The sequence below is a fragment of the Medicago truncatula genome, chromosome 7 (assembly GCF_003473485.1).
Source record: "Medicago truncatula cultivar Jemalong A17 chromosome 7, MtrunA17r5.0-ANR, whole genome shotgun sequence".
Lineage (NCBI taxonomy): Eukaryota > Viridiplantae > Streptophyta > Magnoliopsida > Fabales > Fabaceae > Medicago > Medicago truncatula.
This window is the reverse complement of record NC_053048.1, coordinates 54959443-54975391: the sequence shown is the minus strand read 5'-3', so window position 1 is coordinate 54975391 and position 15949 is coordinate 54959443. Positions and strand designations below refer to the sequence as shown.

The following is a 15949-nucleotide window of genomic DNA, read 5'->3' as shown; positions in this document are numbered from 1 at the left end:
AAAAAACGCAAGGTATGGAACAATATTGAAGCTTAGAAAATAACTCTTAAAAAAAACTGCACCATTTTATACAGATAACAACGTGGGTGGAGTACGGTATATATATATCGGAGGTGTAATTGAGAAATCGCAAAATGAATGTTCCTCCAGAACATAACTACCGAATGCGATAAACGTGAAAATTTGTAAATGTGCCTCCGGTATGTACATACCGAAGGTGTAAAATGTGAAAATTTAAAATGCACATCCGGTATGTAACTACCGGATGTATTATAAAGGTTATTTTTGTATTTTTAGGGGGCCTAAAGAGATATTGGGGGGCCTAAAAAGCAATCTTCATCATGGTTTGGTCGTTTCACAGCATTTTGAATTAAACACTGATATAAACCCCAATTTTCGCCACCATTCTACATTCATTCTTAGCGAGAGTGTGAGAGAAAAGAGAAAATGGTTCCAAAAATGTTGAAGTTCTCTCGCATGCTTCATTCATCTTCCAGGTACTCCTTCAATCTCTTTCATTCTTTCAATTTCTCTGTTTTATGCATAAAATTAATTACTATTATTATCATGAAACAGGAATCATCTATTGGAAGTTCTTTACGCTAGGGATTTCTCTACTGCCACAAATAACAACTATTCTGCTAAAGGTATTCATTCATTCTTACTATTATGCTGCATTTTTTATGGTTACATTGATTGATTGAGATTATATGCTTCACTTTCAGGGTATACTTCAGATCGTATCTTTGCTCCTTATTCTGTTTACAAGGGCAAAGCTGCGTTCTCACTCAGTCCTTGTCTTCCTACTTTTACTAAGTTGGATGTATGTTTCTTTTTCCTAATCATAATTCATTAAATACATTCATTTTTACTGTGGTATTAAGGGTTCGTTTGGATTGGTTTATTTGAGTTTATCTACTGACATAACATAAGCGCTTGTGAAATTCATTGTTACAACTTATGATATGTTCATAATCCGTTTATTTTCATAAACTCTCCGGGATAGCTTATGAAAACAGTTTATAGATTATACTAAAATAATTTGACCTTATTTTGTCTTGTTGTGTTATAGAAATAGCTTATTCTTAAGCGCTTATATGATAAGTTGTTTATCCAAACATGGTCTAACTAATCTGAACTTCATGTTTATCAATTCCATTTGTTACAGTCTGGGGCTCTTGTGGTTGATCGTCACGGTTCCATAATGATGAGTTTCATGCCTGCTATTGGCGAGCGCAAATATGACTGGGAGAAGAGACAAGTAATTTCTTTTTCCTTTTATTCTTTCTTCTTTGTTATGATCTTGTTGGAATAGAAAATCCGACTCTAAAGTAAACAAATAAATAAATGTATAAGAACACGAAGATTGATCATGAAGTTCGGTCAATTGTGTTTACGTCTATTGTGAAAGACGTAGTTTTCTATTATGCAAATGCTGTGGGTAACAGAATACAAAACATTGTTTAAATACTATGGTCTAGATTACAAGTTTACAAAGTAGTGGACTATGCTATGCTCGTTTAGGTACCATGAGAGTTCGGTCAATTGTGTAGAGTATAAAGCTTTGTTTAAATACTGCAGTTGTAGTAGGCAATACTACATTCATTGTGCCCACTCGCTCTGCTACGATACACTCATGTTCGAGCGTTCAACTCTGCTCGCTCTACTATGCTGCGCTTGAGTTTCTACTCACTTATTAGCGAATATGAACCATAGTCAACAGATCTTTTCTTCCCTCATGTCTCTTTAAACTCTTAAGAGCATTGTATTGTCTCTGGAGCCCAGCAAGCTTGCTTGTGTGGTCAGGAAATATATAGACCGCTTCATGTTTTCAACTTTTATTTTCCTTTCTTAGTTTGTAATAGAGAATAACATATTGTCTACTTGGCCTAATATATTGTCTTGGAAGTTCTACTTAATACTTGTAGGAGGAAACTAAATATGAGACATACAATCTTTGATATTCAATTCTCTCTCTTTCTCTGATAGCAATTAATTTTTTGTAGATATTTGCCCTATCAGCTACTGAAGTCGGTTCTTTGATAGCCATTGGTCCCCAAGATTCATGTGAATTCTTTCATGACCCCTCAATGAAATCAAGGTATATTTCACGATTCTCTTGGGTTAGTAATTGATGGCCAATTAATTATCTCATGAGAGAACCATATAGGATTGATTAGAATCACATATGTAGCAGTAACATATCCATTAGTTTTTTTGTTTGTTGAATTTATACCATTTGAAAGTTAATTAGTGACAGTTTAGTAATTCTTATGCTGCAGTAATGCTGGTCAAGTAAGGAAAAGTTTGTCAATTAAGCCTCATAGCAATGGCTACTTTGTCTCTCTGTGTAAGGCTTGTTTTGTTAATTTGTTCACCATTTAATACATTGGGTATTTGGGTTGCAGTGCACAATATAATACTATATTCCTTATGATTTTGTCTCCCTCTTTGACAGCTGTTGTTAACTCCGTGTTAAATACCAAAGACAATTTTAGTGTTCCTGTTACAACTGCTGAGTTTGCTGTGATGAAGACAGCTTGCAGTGTATGCCTCTTTTCTGCTTAGTTTCTCATAGAATCCCATTATGTCATTACGTTACACCTTTCACAAGTTATATGCTCCTAGTTTCTGCTTTTCATGTCGTAAATAACAATGAAGTGGCTATCTATTTTCTTTTATTATCATTGTTCTTTCTAGCATTGGTAGGGAGGAAATAATCATCTTTTCATTTTAAGTGCCTAGTGTACCATTTAGCAATGCAGGACTTGTCATGCAACATTGGTTGATACACTATACATTACAAAAATGTCGCCAAATTTGATTCAACATTTTTAAGCTGTTTTCATAGTGCACAATATATTTCAGTTTACACTTTTATTAGCATTCCGGAACTGGTATGCCATGTCTGGTCAAGTTGGCCGACTATTGTTTTGTTTTCAGGTAATGATTGGAATATAGTTAATTATATGTTTCTTTGTTTTGTTAACTATGATTAACTCACACTTACAATTTTGGTTCATGCATAATTTAGTAAATTACCGAAGATGGGCAGAATTGAAAATCAAAGTCTTGAAAACTAGACATGTCACTGAGCTGATGAAAACATTGACCATAATGTATTTGTCTGTTCTGTGATTCAATCATAACCCCATCCATCTACAACTAGGATCTGCAGACATTAAGTGTCAAAGTTGATATAATTACACTTTCAATTGCATTTTGTATAGAATGCGAGTTTAATTAGTCTAACAATATCTCAATGGTTATGTATATGAAATTTCAGGCTATTATTGTTGTTGTTATTGACAACTTGTTGTTTTGAAAATGTGCAACCTAATTAACTGCAATTTTTGAATGCGTTGGTCTGTTATTCCTTGGTTTTTAACTTTGCTGGTTTTTGAGCTTGAATCAAGTTATTTGCCCCCACCCCCTATTTTATCTGATTCTGGACCCAATCATACTTGTGCTCTTAATATATTTTTGCTCGTTGTTAAGAGTTAGTCAATTTGTTTTTTGATACAGTTTGCATTGCCACACATTATGGGTTGGGATCGTCTAACTAATCAGCAGTCCAGTGGGACAGTCAGCTTTCAACCAAAGATGAACTCACAAATTTTAGACTTGGAGTGGGAAAAGTGAGTTACTGTTGGGAAATATGAAATGGATCCTTCTTTGTGCTGTCAATTCCATTTTGTGTATTATCAATCCAAAGACTAGGATTGTTTGTGGAAGATAACCTGTAAATTGTAATACTTAAGAAAGAAGCATGGGAAGGATGAATTATGAAATGTCTGACGTTGTTTCAGAATTAGTCGTGTTATTATTTTGATGTTTCCTTGTTTATTCTTCTTCTGCTTTTGTTATTATGCACTGTCTATTGAGATTTGAGACATAAGAAGCAATCATGATATTCATAGGGTTGGATTAGATCCAATTGAAATTCCATAATATTTTGATCTCCATCCATCTATGTGCCTCTTGTTGCACACTAAAGTAAAGACACGCATCTATTTTGAAAGTTTTTTTTTTTTAAGCCATCAATTTTGAAAGTTGGTTTACCAAATGTTTGAATTTTTAAAAAAATTAGGGACTTTGGGGTTTCTTATATGTTGAAATTAGTGTTTGGATGGGTAATTTTCTGTCTAGTATGAATGAAAGATAAACCCAACATTACTCACTAAAATAAAAGTTGAGCTAAACCCAAATGACTTTTTTGACGATGGAGGGTTTTTGTTGGAACTGAGTCAGCTAATTGAAGTAATGGTCTGATCATTTAAGAGTTGACCACGATGAGGTGTTTGGTAATCAAGATTAGCCATTAGTTCATTTTTAGATACGGTAAAATTTCTCATAACTAAAGTGTTTATTTTTTATTTTTTATGATTTCTATCGATGAAATGCTCAACCACTCAGATGTTTAGGAGTGACTTTATCTCTAATTTGATTGTTAGGTTTTTTTTACAAGGTAAAATTACATCCTCCAAGAGTGATGCTACATTAAATTCTGAACAGTATCACATCTAATATGTGATGAATAGTCAAGTCTTGTTCTACTAAAGTATCTATCTCACATTACTTCACAATTTCCTTTCATTAATCAAAATACATACAACTTTAGATGTTAGTCTTTGATAGAACAACCTCCACCACCATCTGTATAATCATATAGTGCTTATGCTGCAGTAATGAATGCTTCTTTTTAGGAATTTATACCATTTGAAAATTAATTAGTGATAGTTTAGTGCTCCTCATGCTATAGTACTTACGCTGGCAAATAATGAAGAGCTTGTCAATTAAGCCTTCAATTAGTGACAATTTAGTAATCCTTGCTTGATCCTCTAATTAAAAAGGTATTCTGGAGTAAATCTAACACCTGGTTCACACTTCCAATTAATTTAGTTACAGGACAGGAATCAGTTATTGGAAGTTATGTAGTCTAAGAAAGTGGAAGTCCACAAATAACTATTCTGTACCAATTTTGCTGCATTTTTATGCTCACATTGATTTAATTGATATGTTTATTTCTTCCAAGTTCCAACTATGAACTTTCAGGATGTACTTCAGATCATATATTTTCTGTTTATTCTGTTTAAAAGGACAAGTCTGCATTCTCATTTGGTCCTCGTTATACAACTTCCACTAAGTAGAAATTTTTTAATAGTGAGAAGGAACTTTAACAAAAAATAGTCAAAGGAATTTTGATTGATATTAGAAACTTAATAAATAACCACCATAAACACTTTCTTTTCTTTATTTCATTCTACCAACACACACCCTCCTCCACAAACAGTAATACCCTCTTATCAAATACTACCAACCAACACTTTCCTTTGACCTGCTCACTCCTAATCATTGGCTTGTTTTTTAAATGCCTCCTTAACACGTTCATTAACATTGTGTATATACAAACACATTTGAAGGCTTTTGCTGCATGTCGTTATTGGCAGCCTTGAGGCTTTTCACTTTGTAGTTGTATTCCATATTGTTCTGCAAAAACAACTATGATACAACAATTCCCTTCACTTTCTTTCTTTGTAGTTGTATTTGCTGCACTTGAAACAATGAGATGCAATGCCTGTATAAATAATAAGCACCAATATTTGGTTGTTGTAATATCTCTCTTCTGTTCAAGGTAATTACTACAAACTCTACTTTGAGCTTTGTTTCCACTGTCCAATGTAGTCTCAATTGTCTAATCACTATGCATTTTGTGTGTGTGTGATGTTGTTGCTATCCCTTTGCCATTTTTGTTACAAGCTTTGTTTCCACTTTCCACTGTTTTTAGCTCAGTTAGAGACATTGTAGTCTGCAAGAGACGACAGAAACAGGGACAAGTATCTATCTATCTATCTATCTATCTATCTATATATATACATGTATTCTAAGCTACACTTTACTTACATGTCACCACACCAATGCCCCCCTTTCTAACTAATTTTCTAAGCATTTTCACCAAGTGGCTTTCTCTTTTTCTTCATTTTTTACATCTTTATTATGTAACTTCCTATTAATTCATTTGTGTGACTCCTTCCACTACTCATTTTTTATTTATAACCTACAAATTGAATAAATTATTATGTAACTACCAATTAATTTGTGTAACTCATTCCTACAAATTAAACAAATTTAGTGCATAATTTTTCACATTCCCTTTCACCCTTTATAAACACCACTTACCCCACATTCATTTTCTACTCTTTTATGCACATCTCCACCTAGAGAAGTTTTTTCATTGCTCAATTATTTGTCCATTGGTTCACCTCTTTAGGTTCATCAAATACTACTTTTCGTTTACCTATGTTTGTTCCCGTTCAATCATATTATTTCTGATTCATCTTCCTTTATTTAGAGTTTATTTGAAGTATTCAGCCTATTTGTAATTTGTTTTTACGTGGTTTATATCCTTTTGTTTTCTTAGTAGTCAATCATTTGTATCTGGTATGAGGCACCTTTAATCATGTCATTCAATAAATATTTTTCCTATTAGTGTTTGGTGACCATGATATTTAGAGTAAACATAAAAAATTGGTAAATGAATTTCTACCCGTTTGTGTTGTGTGTTTATTGCCTTCTCAACATTTAGCACATTTTGTTAACTATATTTGAAGTGCTGATGTTAAGGCAAATTTTATAGCAATGATGATAGACAACATATACCTAAGTGTGGTTCTTAATTCAGAAAATTCTTATTAATATATCTTCAACTTATATAGCTTTGGGTAGTATTGTTTAATTTGATAACATAATTTTTCTTATGCAAATCGGAATGTAACAAACTCAGTTTTTTTTTAACTACATGTTTTTCTCCAAAAAAAAAAAGGTTCGACTCCATGTTTTTATAGTTGATGTTGTTATCTTTATTAGGTTCTGTTGATCCAAGTGTAATCGTCTTGGTTTTTATGTTGTCTTCTGAAAGGTTGGGCCTGATGTTTTGTACGCCAAGTAAATCTCAGAGTGTTTCCTCAATGGTACTATTTCTACTATCATATATAGTTGAACACCTCTCTTAACTACTTAACTATTACTCTAATTCATTTTTGAGCAGTGCTATATCCAGCGAAGGATATGCATAGCGACTGTCCCGAATTACCACGTGTTGTGTTTTAATTAGCAGTCAAACATTCAACTTCCTTTTTTAGTGGAAAATATGGGAGGAAAGTTAGGAAATTAAACGGCAAATGCACCTTCGCTATATTTCACGAAAATTCCATTCGCTATATCCAGCATTACGCTTCATTTTTTAATGTCGGTCCATTCACGTTGAACCTTCCATTAGCTTGAATTCAATACAACATAAAGTCATTTTTGTTAAAACTATTCGGTTACAATTTATTGGATTGATTGATACATATTCACAACCATATATTAGGCTATTAAAAGGACTGATTCACCACCATAGCTTACCATATAGTGTTAGCATACATGCATGGAAAAAAAAAAATCACACTTTGTCTTCATTTTCAATTAGTAGAAAATAAAGTTGATATTGCAAAAATAAAGCGATATTTAGCAAAGTTTTAGTCTCAAATAAAAAATCATAAACTGAGTCAATCATCTCTTTAAAACTCTTATTAAAGTATATACACTATCCAAATCATAAATATTTTATTTTAATTTTACTATTGTGCTAAATATTTTTGTTATATATAAATTTTTGTTTGAGTTATCATCACTTTCTCCAACCCCTCTTCAATGATACTCTTCAATTTTATAATAAGGTATTTTGTTTATCTTTCTTACTTTTCACACATATCTTAGACTATTTATTGTTTTTTGTACGAGAAGATATACTCAAATTATTCTATTATACAAATTGTTTAGATCCATAGCACTACTCTTCAAATTCTTATAGGGTTAAATATGTTTTTGGTCCTTATAAATGTAGCAATTTTTCGTTTTAGTCTGTCTAAAAGTTTTATTTGACTTTTAGTCCCTCAAAAGTTTTTCATCTTCACTTTTGGTCTCACCTTTTAAGCAAACTTATAGGTAAAATTCATATTTTTGAATAAAAGTTTATAATAATATAAGAATGTCTTCCTAAAAAAAATTAGAATTTTTGAACAACACAGGAATTAAATATGAATTTTTATATTTTTTTTGGCGTTAAAAATTCTTATTTAATTCGTGTTTTGTGAAAAAATTCTTTTTTTTATTGAGTTTTTTACAATATTCTACACATTAATGCACAATTTAATTAAAAAATACAAGAGTACGCATGAGTTGACATAAAAATAAGGGCTAAAAGTGGTGATTAAATGTTTTATAAGTCGAAGGAAAAATTTAGAAGAACTAAAACGAAAAGTTAGTATATTTTATAGAGATAAAAAACATGCTTAACTCATCCTTATATATTCTAAATAAACCCGTGCAACGCACGGGCTACATTTTGCTTACATGTCACTTCACCAATGATCCCCTTTCTAAATTTTATTCTTGATCATTCTACTACTTTGCTTATGTGTCACTCCTTCAAACCATTATACATAATAATTTTGATAAAAAGAGTTATACTAATCAATTGCAATCTTAATAAGAAAGAAGTAATTGAATAGGAATATGCACATCAATGTTAACCAAATGTAACTGAACATTATTATTTTAATTAAAAAAAAAACAGAACTTTTACATCCTTCGTTCTTATAACCCCTTCAACTACTATTTTTTAAAAACATTGATTATTTGTTTAATATTTACACCATCACCATTGAATTTGTCTGTTTACATTCTTCCACATAAAGGTTAAAAAGATGTTACATTTTAACTCATCCATATTTCCCTTTTTCCCTTTCACCTATATGATAACCAACGCAAATCTCATTCCTTTTATGGTAATATTTGATGATCAATTTTATCATTTGCCTCATTTTTTCTTGACTTTTCCACCATGTCTACTATTGATGTCAATAACACCAAACCATCTTTCTACACTTTTCCTCTACCATGCTATCTAAATGTTATAATCTTATATCATGTTTTTTACTATCGTGTCATTGAGAAACATTGTGTGTATAAATATGTGAACAACCCTTTTATAAAAAATGGTTGTTCATCATTAATTTTTCTAAGAAAATATTGGATGGTACCTTTCAATTTGGTATTATATTTCTTTTCTATTTTTTACTTATCATCTCTTGGCTATTCATTGGTTTTATGACTTAATAGAGACTCAAGTTACTTTTAGGTTGACCAAATAGTTTATATTTCTGAAGAAGAAAAAATTAAAAAAACTAAAAAGTTATTTTTGATTAGTTAATGAAACGTTGTATGAAATGTAATGATAATTGCTCATGTCTATATTTATTTTCTATTTGCAAAAGCACTGCATTTACTTCACTTCATGCAAGTTGTACAATGAATGCATTATAATATATTTTTATTCTATCCTCTTACACACACAAGTTTACTACAAAGCTCCTCATTTTCTTCTTCCATTTCATTTTTTGATAGTTTTGATTTTCTATTCAAGCTTCGTATATGTATATTTCTATAATTTTTTGTTTTCTCTAATGAATATCCTTTCTTTGATTTCACATACATAAGTTTTGAGAAAATGGAGGGTTTTGTTGAGAGTGCACTTCATATATGAAAAGATGGTTGTTTTCATTGAAATTAAAGTTTTTATTTTTTATTTAACATTGTTATAAGATCAAGAGTCTAATAAAGAAGTGGAAGGGAACATATTAAAAATGCATTAAAAAAGTAATATTTTTTATTCGTTTTCATTCCAAGCCCGTGTGTTATGTTTTTAATTGAATAGTTTCTTATAAGAGTTATTAGCATGAATGCCTTCTTTAAAAAAAAAAAAAAGCATCAATGCCTCGGTAACTAATCGTAGAAGCACATATCTACTCAAAACTCTAATGGAACGCTCTTGATCTTTCTGAAATTAGAGAGACAAAGTCATGTTTTGATGATTTGAACGCGGCAACATGGAAATTTAACCCTTGACCATGGAATTGATTGACATTCATACTTTCCATCAATTGAGTTTCTTAAAATTAAGAGTAAATTTGGGTGCAAAATTGTGATGATGTTGATGTGGCACCTCTAAGACCTTCCCATAAACTAAACTTGAGTCATTCATTATTCTAAAGTTATAATTATACATATGTGCCACCTCTAAAAATATATTCTTAAATATAGTATAACTTCTCACCCTTTCTTATTCTATCTAATAATTATGAGAATGCAATCAATTTTAAGTTACAAAACTTATCATCCCTTCTTAATAAATTTGTTGTTATTATTTACCATTCATTAAATTAATTTAATAAGAGTAAATGAATAGATTAAAAAAAGGATATAAAAAAAAGATTAAAAAATTTAATATCGAAGGTTTTTTGAGCTTATCGTTCTCATATCAAGACCAATATATGCTGCACATTTTTTTATTAGTATTTAGCTATTCTATAATATAGTAGCCAACAAAAATTCTATTACCTAATACAACTCTTATGAATTTGGAAGTGGGTTTTAATGTTCATCAAGTGTAATTCCTTTTTCAAAAAACATTTTCATATATAAAAAAATCTTCTCACATATCTTATAACTTCTCACTCTTTCTTATTCTATCTAATAACTATAATAACAAAATTAATTTCAAGTAACACTTCTTAATATGTTATCCTTTACAAAATTAGTTAAATAAGAAAGATTAAAAAAATAATTGGGCATATGGTCATCCTTTGTACTAAAAAATAAATAATATTCAAGCCTCTTTGTGCTTATTGCTCTCATATCAAGACCAATATAAATGACACATTTTTCCTTATTAATATTTAGCTAACTTCATTGTAAACTAATTAAAATTCTTATTGAAAAAACACTGACATAATGTTTAACATCTAAAAAAAGTCAAATAACTCTATTGAAATCTCTACAATGCACGGGTTATATACCTAGCTTCATTGAGCTACAAGGAACAACATGTGTACAACAATAGTGGGAGGACAATTGTTGCCGAACTCAGTAATGGATTCAAGTGAGAGCTCAACGAAAAATAACCCACAAATGAAGAACAAAAGAGAAAGAAGAGGGAAATGATTCATAAAAAAAGGGATGAATTTCTTGCTCTTACCAATGATTACATGTTGAGAGCACCTTCTTCTCGGTGCTCAACAGTTATGTAGTGGAACCATGGTTCGTTCACTCGACATCAACAGAGAGCAATCTACGACAATAACAGCGCCGACATCGTTTATGATGGTGAATACGGATCAAGGATTGATTTACCCTTGGAAACTGATAATCATAACATGCAAAGTTCATATTGGGTAGAAGGATTTTATGATTTAAAAAATTTAATGTTTTTAGGGTTTGAGTTGTGTTTTTTTTTTTTCAATTCCTTTTATATTTTTTTAATGTGAAAAACTGCCTTTATGTGTTCGTATTTTTTTATTTTTTAATTTTAAAAAAATCACTATTTAATTTTGATAGAATATATGCTAACTTTTTAGGATGGAACATATGCTATTGGTAATTTTGAATTTTTTACCTTTAAAATATAGGCCTACAAGGTAAAATCCAAGTTTTTACCTTAAATCTTTATTTAATTTTTTTATTGTCCATTACACTTTCATTCTTTTCATTTCTATCCACTCAGACACATTAATCTTTAAATATGGTTAGTGTCTCTTTAGATAGGCGGCCTGTAAATTACGTTTTGCTTGAAATCATGACATAAAACAACTTTAACATATAATCTCTAATTCTTAACTACTTAAAATCAAGGCAGATTTACATCTGATAGCATGCAAATGCGCTTTTACTTCATCAAACCCAACTCCAAAATTTAAAAAATCTTTGCAAAAATAATCCTACTTTAAAAATAAAAAATGACCAACATTTTCTTTTGATTTATGTTACAAAATTTAAGCAAACCCGTGCAACGCACGGGTTGTCTCCCTAGTATACATATATAATCGTATTATATTATTGGCCCATTTAACCCCAAATTTACTATCTTATCTTATACTAAAGAATAAAGTTCTTTTTTCTAAAGAAAAACAGTTACTTTTAAAAAAAATCCTTATACTTTAGGATCCAAATTGATTAGAGTACTTATTAAAAAGAAAATTTGATTAGGGTATCAGTTAAAATGTTGCAATTCAAATGTAAGTTGTTATTTTAGTATCCTTATTATACTTTCGTACCTCAAAATCACGTTTTTCGTGTATAACCAAAAACACAAGTCTCGTAAAAATTTATTAACGTGTCCATATCTATTTGGAAAAAGGTAGTAACACATACTTATCATGCTGGCATAGGATGTACAAATATCGGTAGAGTGAGTGATATAATATTTGTCTCCATATCTATAGTTTGGAAAATAAGTTATACATGAACTTATACTCGTGTGAATAGCAACCTTAATACCATACTTGTATATGTTACCAACATTTTAACTAAAATAAATTGATGATCACAAAAAATATCATTTAATCATCATAATTCCAACAAAAATAGGAAGGCCAAAATATTTGAGGATAATATTTGTACGTCTCTTAATGAGTTCATAATCTCATCATTTATTCTAAAAAAAACTCAGGTTAAAATACTATATGAATTTTTGAAGGAAAAATATAGTACTTATTGGTGTGCCTCCACGAATGAATATTTTTGGTTCCCCTACTACTTTAAAGTAGCAAAGCTATGAGCAATGCTAATATAATTCTATCAATTGGCACATAAAACACATAGAATTATACAATCTTATAAGAGCACAACTTTTTCTCGACCTACTCCTTCAACTTGAAGCTTTTCACTCATCTTTTCACGTCCACTTTGAAACCACACCGGATCAAACTTCCAATTCGAGTCATAACTATTTTCTCAAGTTTGTGTGCATATTTTATAACATTCATAACAAACTCAATTTCAAACCAATTGCCAACACATCCTCCAAATTCAATAACTTTTACCTCGTTGTGAGAGAATACTCCAACATCCATAATATCATTCTGATTTTCATGGAACCTTGGATGTGCAAACTAACAAAACAATATTATAAAAAAAGAAAACAAAACAATATTAAAATCACAACATGAATGCAAATCAAGATATCTAATAAAATTATCTAAACAAATAACAAAAGTTAGTAAAATTATAAAAATAAAATATTTCATAGGAAGCGTTAAACTCCTTAGAGAATCATATTAAAAGTAAGATTTTGAATGTTAAATAAAAGTAAAGCATTTGTATATATCAACTATGTTCACTCACCATGACAGAGAGTTTCTGCAGAAGAGGAGAAGCTTGAAGGATGTTTAAAATCCACAAAAGACTACACTCATCACCGTCATCATCATTGTCATTTAAAGTGTACCAATCAATGATGAAGTCCAGTTGTTTAAGATGTCTGAACGATTGAGTTATTTTTATGGAAGCTGGGACCTGACCAATGACGTGCACGATTCAATTTATAAATTCAAAAGAAAAGAAATGTAAAAAAATAAATAAATAAAACTCACTCTTCCAATACTTTATGACTAACCTTCATATATATATATATATATATATATATATATATATATATCCAAATGCATAATTTCAAGTTCGGGAAAAGTTGCGCAGAGAGCAAATGAATTAAGATCTTCTTTCAACGAAATGGAGGAGATAATGTTCTTCAATGCATGGGTATTAATGTTCTAGATATACAAACCATTTTTTCCACGATACTCTAATGAGGAGAGTTTAAGGCAGTCCACTAACATCAAGTTTACAAATGTCCGACTATTGTTAGATACCTTATAGCAATTTGTAACCTTGAGATGACATAAGGATGAATTTAGGCTTAATACATCCCTCCGTCCCTTAACTTATTTTAATTTCTTAGTTTAGTCTCTTAACTATTAAATGTTTCAATTTGGTCCTTATCTTTGTTTTCTACATCGATTTGGTCCAATTTTATTAATTTTAAATCCCTAAAAAACAAGACCGTTGGATAAAGGAAGTTCATCATATTTAACCATGTATCATCAACACCTAAGTATCTGAAATTAATTTTTAAAAATAATATAAATTCATTTATATTAATTTAGAAATAAAAAATTCAAAAAAATTGGGAAATTAATTTTCGAAAATAAAAAAAATTCAGGATTTTTTTATTAAAAAAACCTGGAGAATTAATTTTAATATGGAAAGAAAAATCTGAACTTTTTCGAAATATATTTTCTAATAATTAGCCAAAATGGCTTTTTGTTACAATCAGCCAAAATCGTAAAAAAATGATTTTTAAAGTAATCTGATTTTTTTTTTAAATAATAATCTGGACTTTTAAAATAATTGTAATTCTGAAATAAAATTTTTGAAAAAAATAATCTGAATTTTTTCTAAATTTGTATAGATTATTAAAAGTTAAAATATTTTCCAAAATTTTAATTTTGTAGAAAAAAAATTTAAAAACTTTTTTTCGAAAAAAATCTGACATTTTTTTTTAAACTTTTGAATTTTTGCTTTTTTTGTATATTGAAAATTAAATTCCTGAATTTTTTAAAATATTTTTATTTTCGAAATAAAATCTGAATTATAATTAACAAAAATCCATTTTGGTTAATTATTAGAAAATATATTTCGAAAAAGTTCAGATTTTTCTTTCCAAATTAAAAGTAATTTTCCAGATTTTTTTTTAAAAAAAACTCCTGAATTTTTTTCAAAATTTTTAGATTTTTTTTAATTTTCGAAAATTAATTTTCCAATTTTTTAGAAATTTTTTATTTCTAAATTAATATAAATGAATTTATATTATTTTTAAAATTAAATTTCAGATACTTAGATGTTGGTGGTACACGGTTAGATATGATGAACTTCCTTTATCCAACGATCTTATTTTTTAGGGATTTAAAATTAATAAAATTGAACCAAATCGATGTAGAAAACAAAGATAAGGACCAAATCGAAACATTTAATAGTTAAGGGACTAAACTGAGAAATTAAAATAAGTTAAGAGACCGGAGCATGTATTAAGCCATGAATTTACTATCTTTGGTATTGATAATTTGAACTCACAATAAACTAAGCAAAGCTCTTCAAGCAGTCCACAATTAGATAACAAACTTTCTATGAACATTTCATCCACTTTTACTTCATTAAGTGAAAGATATGTCAAATTCTTGAATGGAATAAAGTCACAATTGGTTGGATTGCAAACAATACAACATTCAAGACGTAGATGTTTTAGAGCAGAAGCAGTAGTCTCCGAAAATAAGTCAAAGGCAAATTTGTAACGTTTGCTTGGATCTGGGTGAGGATTAGGGTGAGCTGGATAAGGCTCTCCAAGAAAGAGTAAATCGATCATTCCAACTCCCTTTGCAATTGCAAAACTTATCCATTGATCAATTGTGTTGCTTTGTTCACAATTTAAATAGAAGCTCACTAGGAAAGAATTGATCACTGTGCCAGGAAAATTCTTGACAAATTGATCTACTCGTTTTACAAATTCATCCTTAGTCTTATACAAATCGATACATCTATCAACAGAAAAGCGACTAGTGACATCAATGAGATACCCAGTTTTTTGTAGTTCCTTCTCGCTGCTTCCAAACACATTGAAGACATCAAAGTAGAGATCTCTCCTTGAACCCCAAAGTTTGGACCACCTTTTAGACAGTATACTGGATTTCAACAAATCTTTCATGGATAATGTTGTGAGCATATCACACAAGATGTCGTCAGGCAATTCACTAATGCGATCATCCATTTTATAGTCCAAAAGAAAATAGTCACAACTCACAATGCACCTGAAATATATATGTATACCTAAATTTAATGTTAATTTTCGTAATTAACTCTGCCAATTATGCTATATTAGCTTACAAATAGCATCAGCTTTTACATGTGTTTGGATTCCAACAACAGATGAGAAATTAAAGTTGAAAGAAAAATAAAACTTGAAATAAGAAAATTGTGAACGAATGTTGCAGCGGCCAGCAGCAATATTGCGTAATCC

At 29.9% G+C, this 15949-nt stretch overlaps 2 protein-coding genes across 2 annotated transcripts; one reads left to right on the top strand and one right to left on the bottom strand.

Moving 5' to 3' along the window:
* Window positions 1-345: 345 nt before the first annotated feature.
* LOC11433338 (single-stranded DNA-binding protein WHY2, mitochondrial) lies at window positions 346-3846 on the top strand. The gene is made up of 8 exons (XM_003626422.4): window positions 346-497; window positions 577-647; window positions 726-823; window positions 1169-1261; window positions 2007-2101; window positions 2283-2350; window positions 2459-2547; window positions 3526-3846. Exons 1-8 carry the CDS (start codon window positions 448-450, stop codon window positions 3640-3642), a joined length of 681 nt encoding a protein of 226 aa, XP_003626470.1. The 5' UTR covers window positions 346-447; the 3' UTR covers window positions 3643-3846.
* An 11074-nt stretch (window positions 3847-14920) lies between these two features.
* LOC11429809 (F-box/FBD/LRR-repeat protein At1g13570) lies at window positions 14921-15700 on the bottom strand. Its single transcript, XM_024771133.1, has 2 exons — window positions 15010-15700; window positions 14921-14925 (listed from the first exon to the last, which is right to left on the bottom strand). The coding sequence occupies exons 1-2, from the start codon at window positions 15698-15700 to the stop codon at window positions 14921-14923; spliced, it is 696 nt and encodes a 231-aa protein (XP_024626901.1).
* Window positions 15701-15949: the final 249 nt, after the last annotated feature.

What these genes read in the sequence shown, in the direction of transcription:
- LOC11433338 (XM_003626422.4), top strand. Translation starts at nt 448, where the DNA reads ATGGTTCCAAAAATGTTGAAGTTCTCTCGCATGCTTCATTCATCTTCC. An exon ending in GACCCCTCAATGAAATCAAG is followed by an intron (nt 2,102 to 2,282) that starts GTATATTTCACG and finishes CTTATGCTGCAG; the next exon opens with TAATGCTGGTCAAGTAAGGA. An exon ending in TGATGAAGACAGCTTGCAGT is followed by an intron (nt 2,548 to 3,525) that starts GTATGCCTCTTT and finishes TTTTTGATACAG; the next exon opens with TTTGCATTGCCACACATTAT.
- LOC11429809 (XM_024771133.1), bottom strand. Translation starts at nt 15,700, where the DNA reads ATGGATGATCGCATTAGTGAATTGCCTGACGACATCTTGTGTGATATG.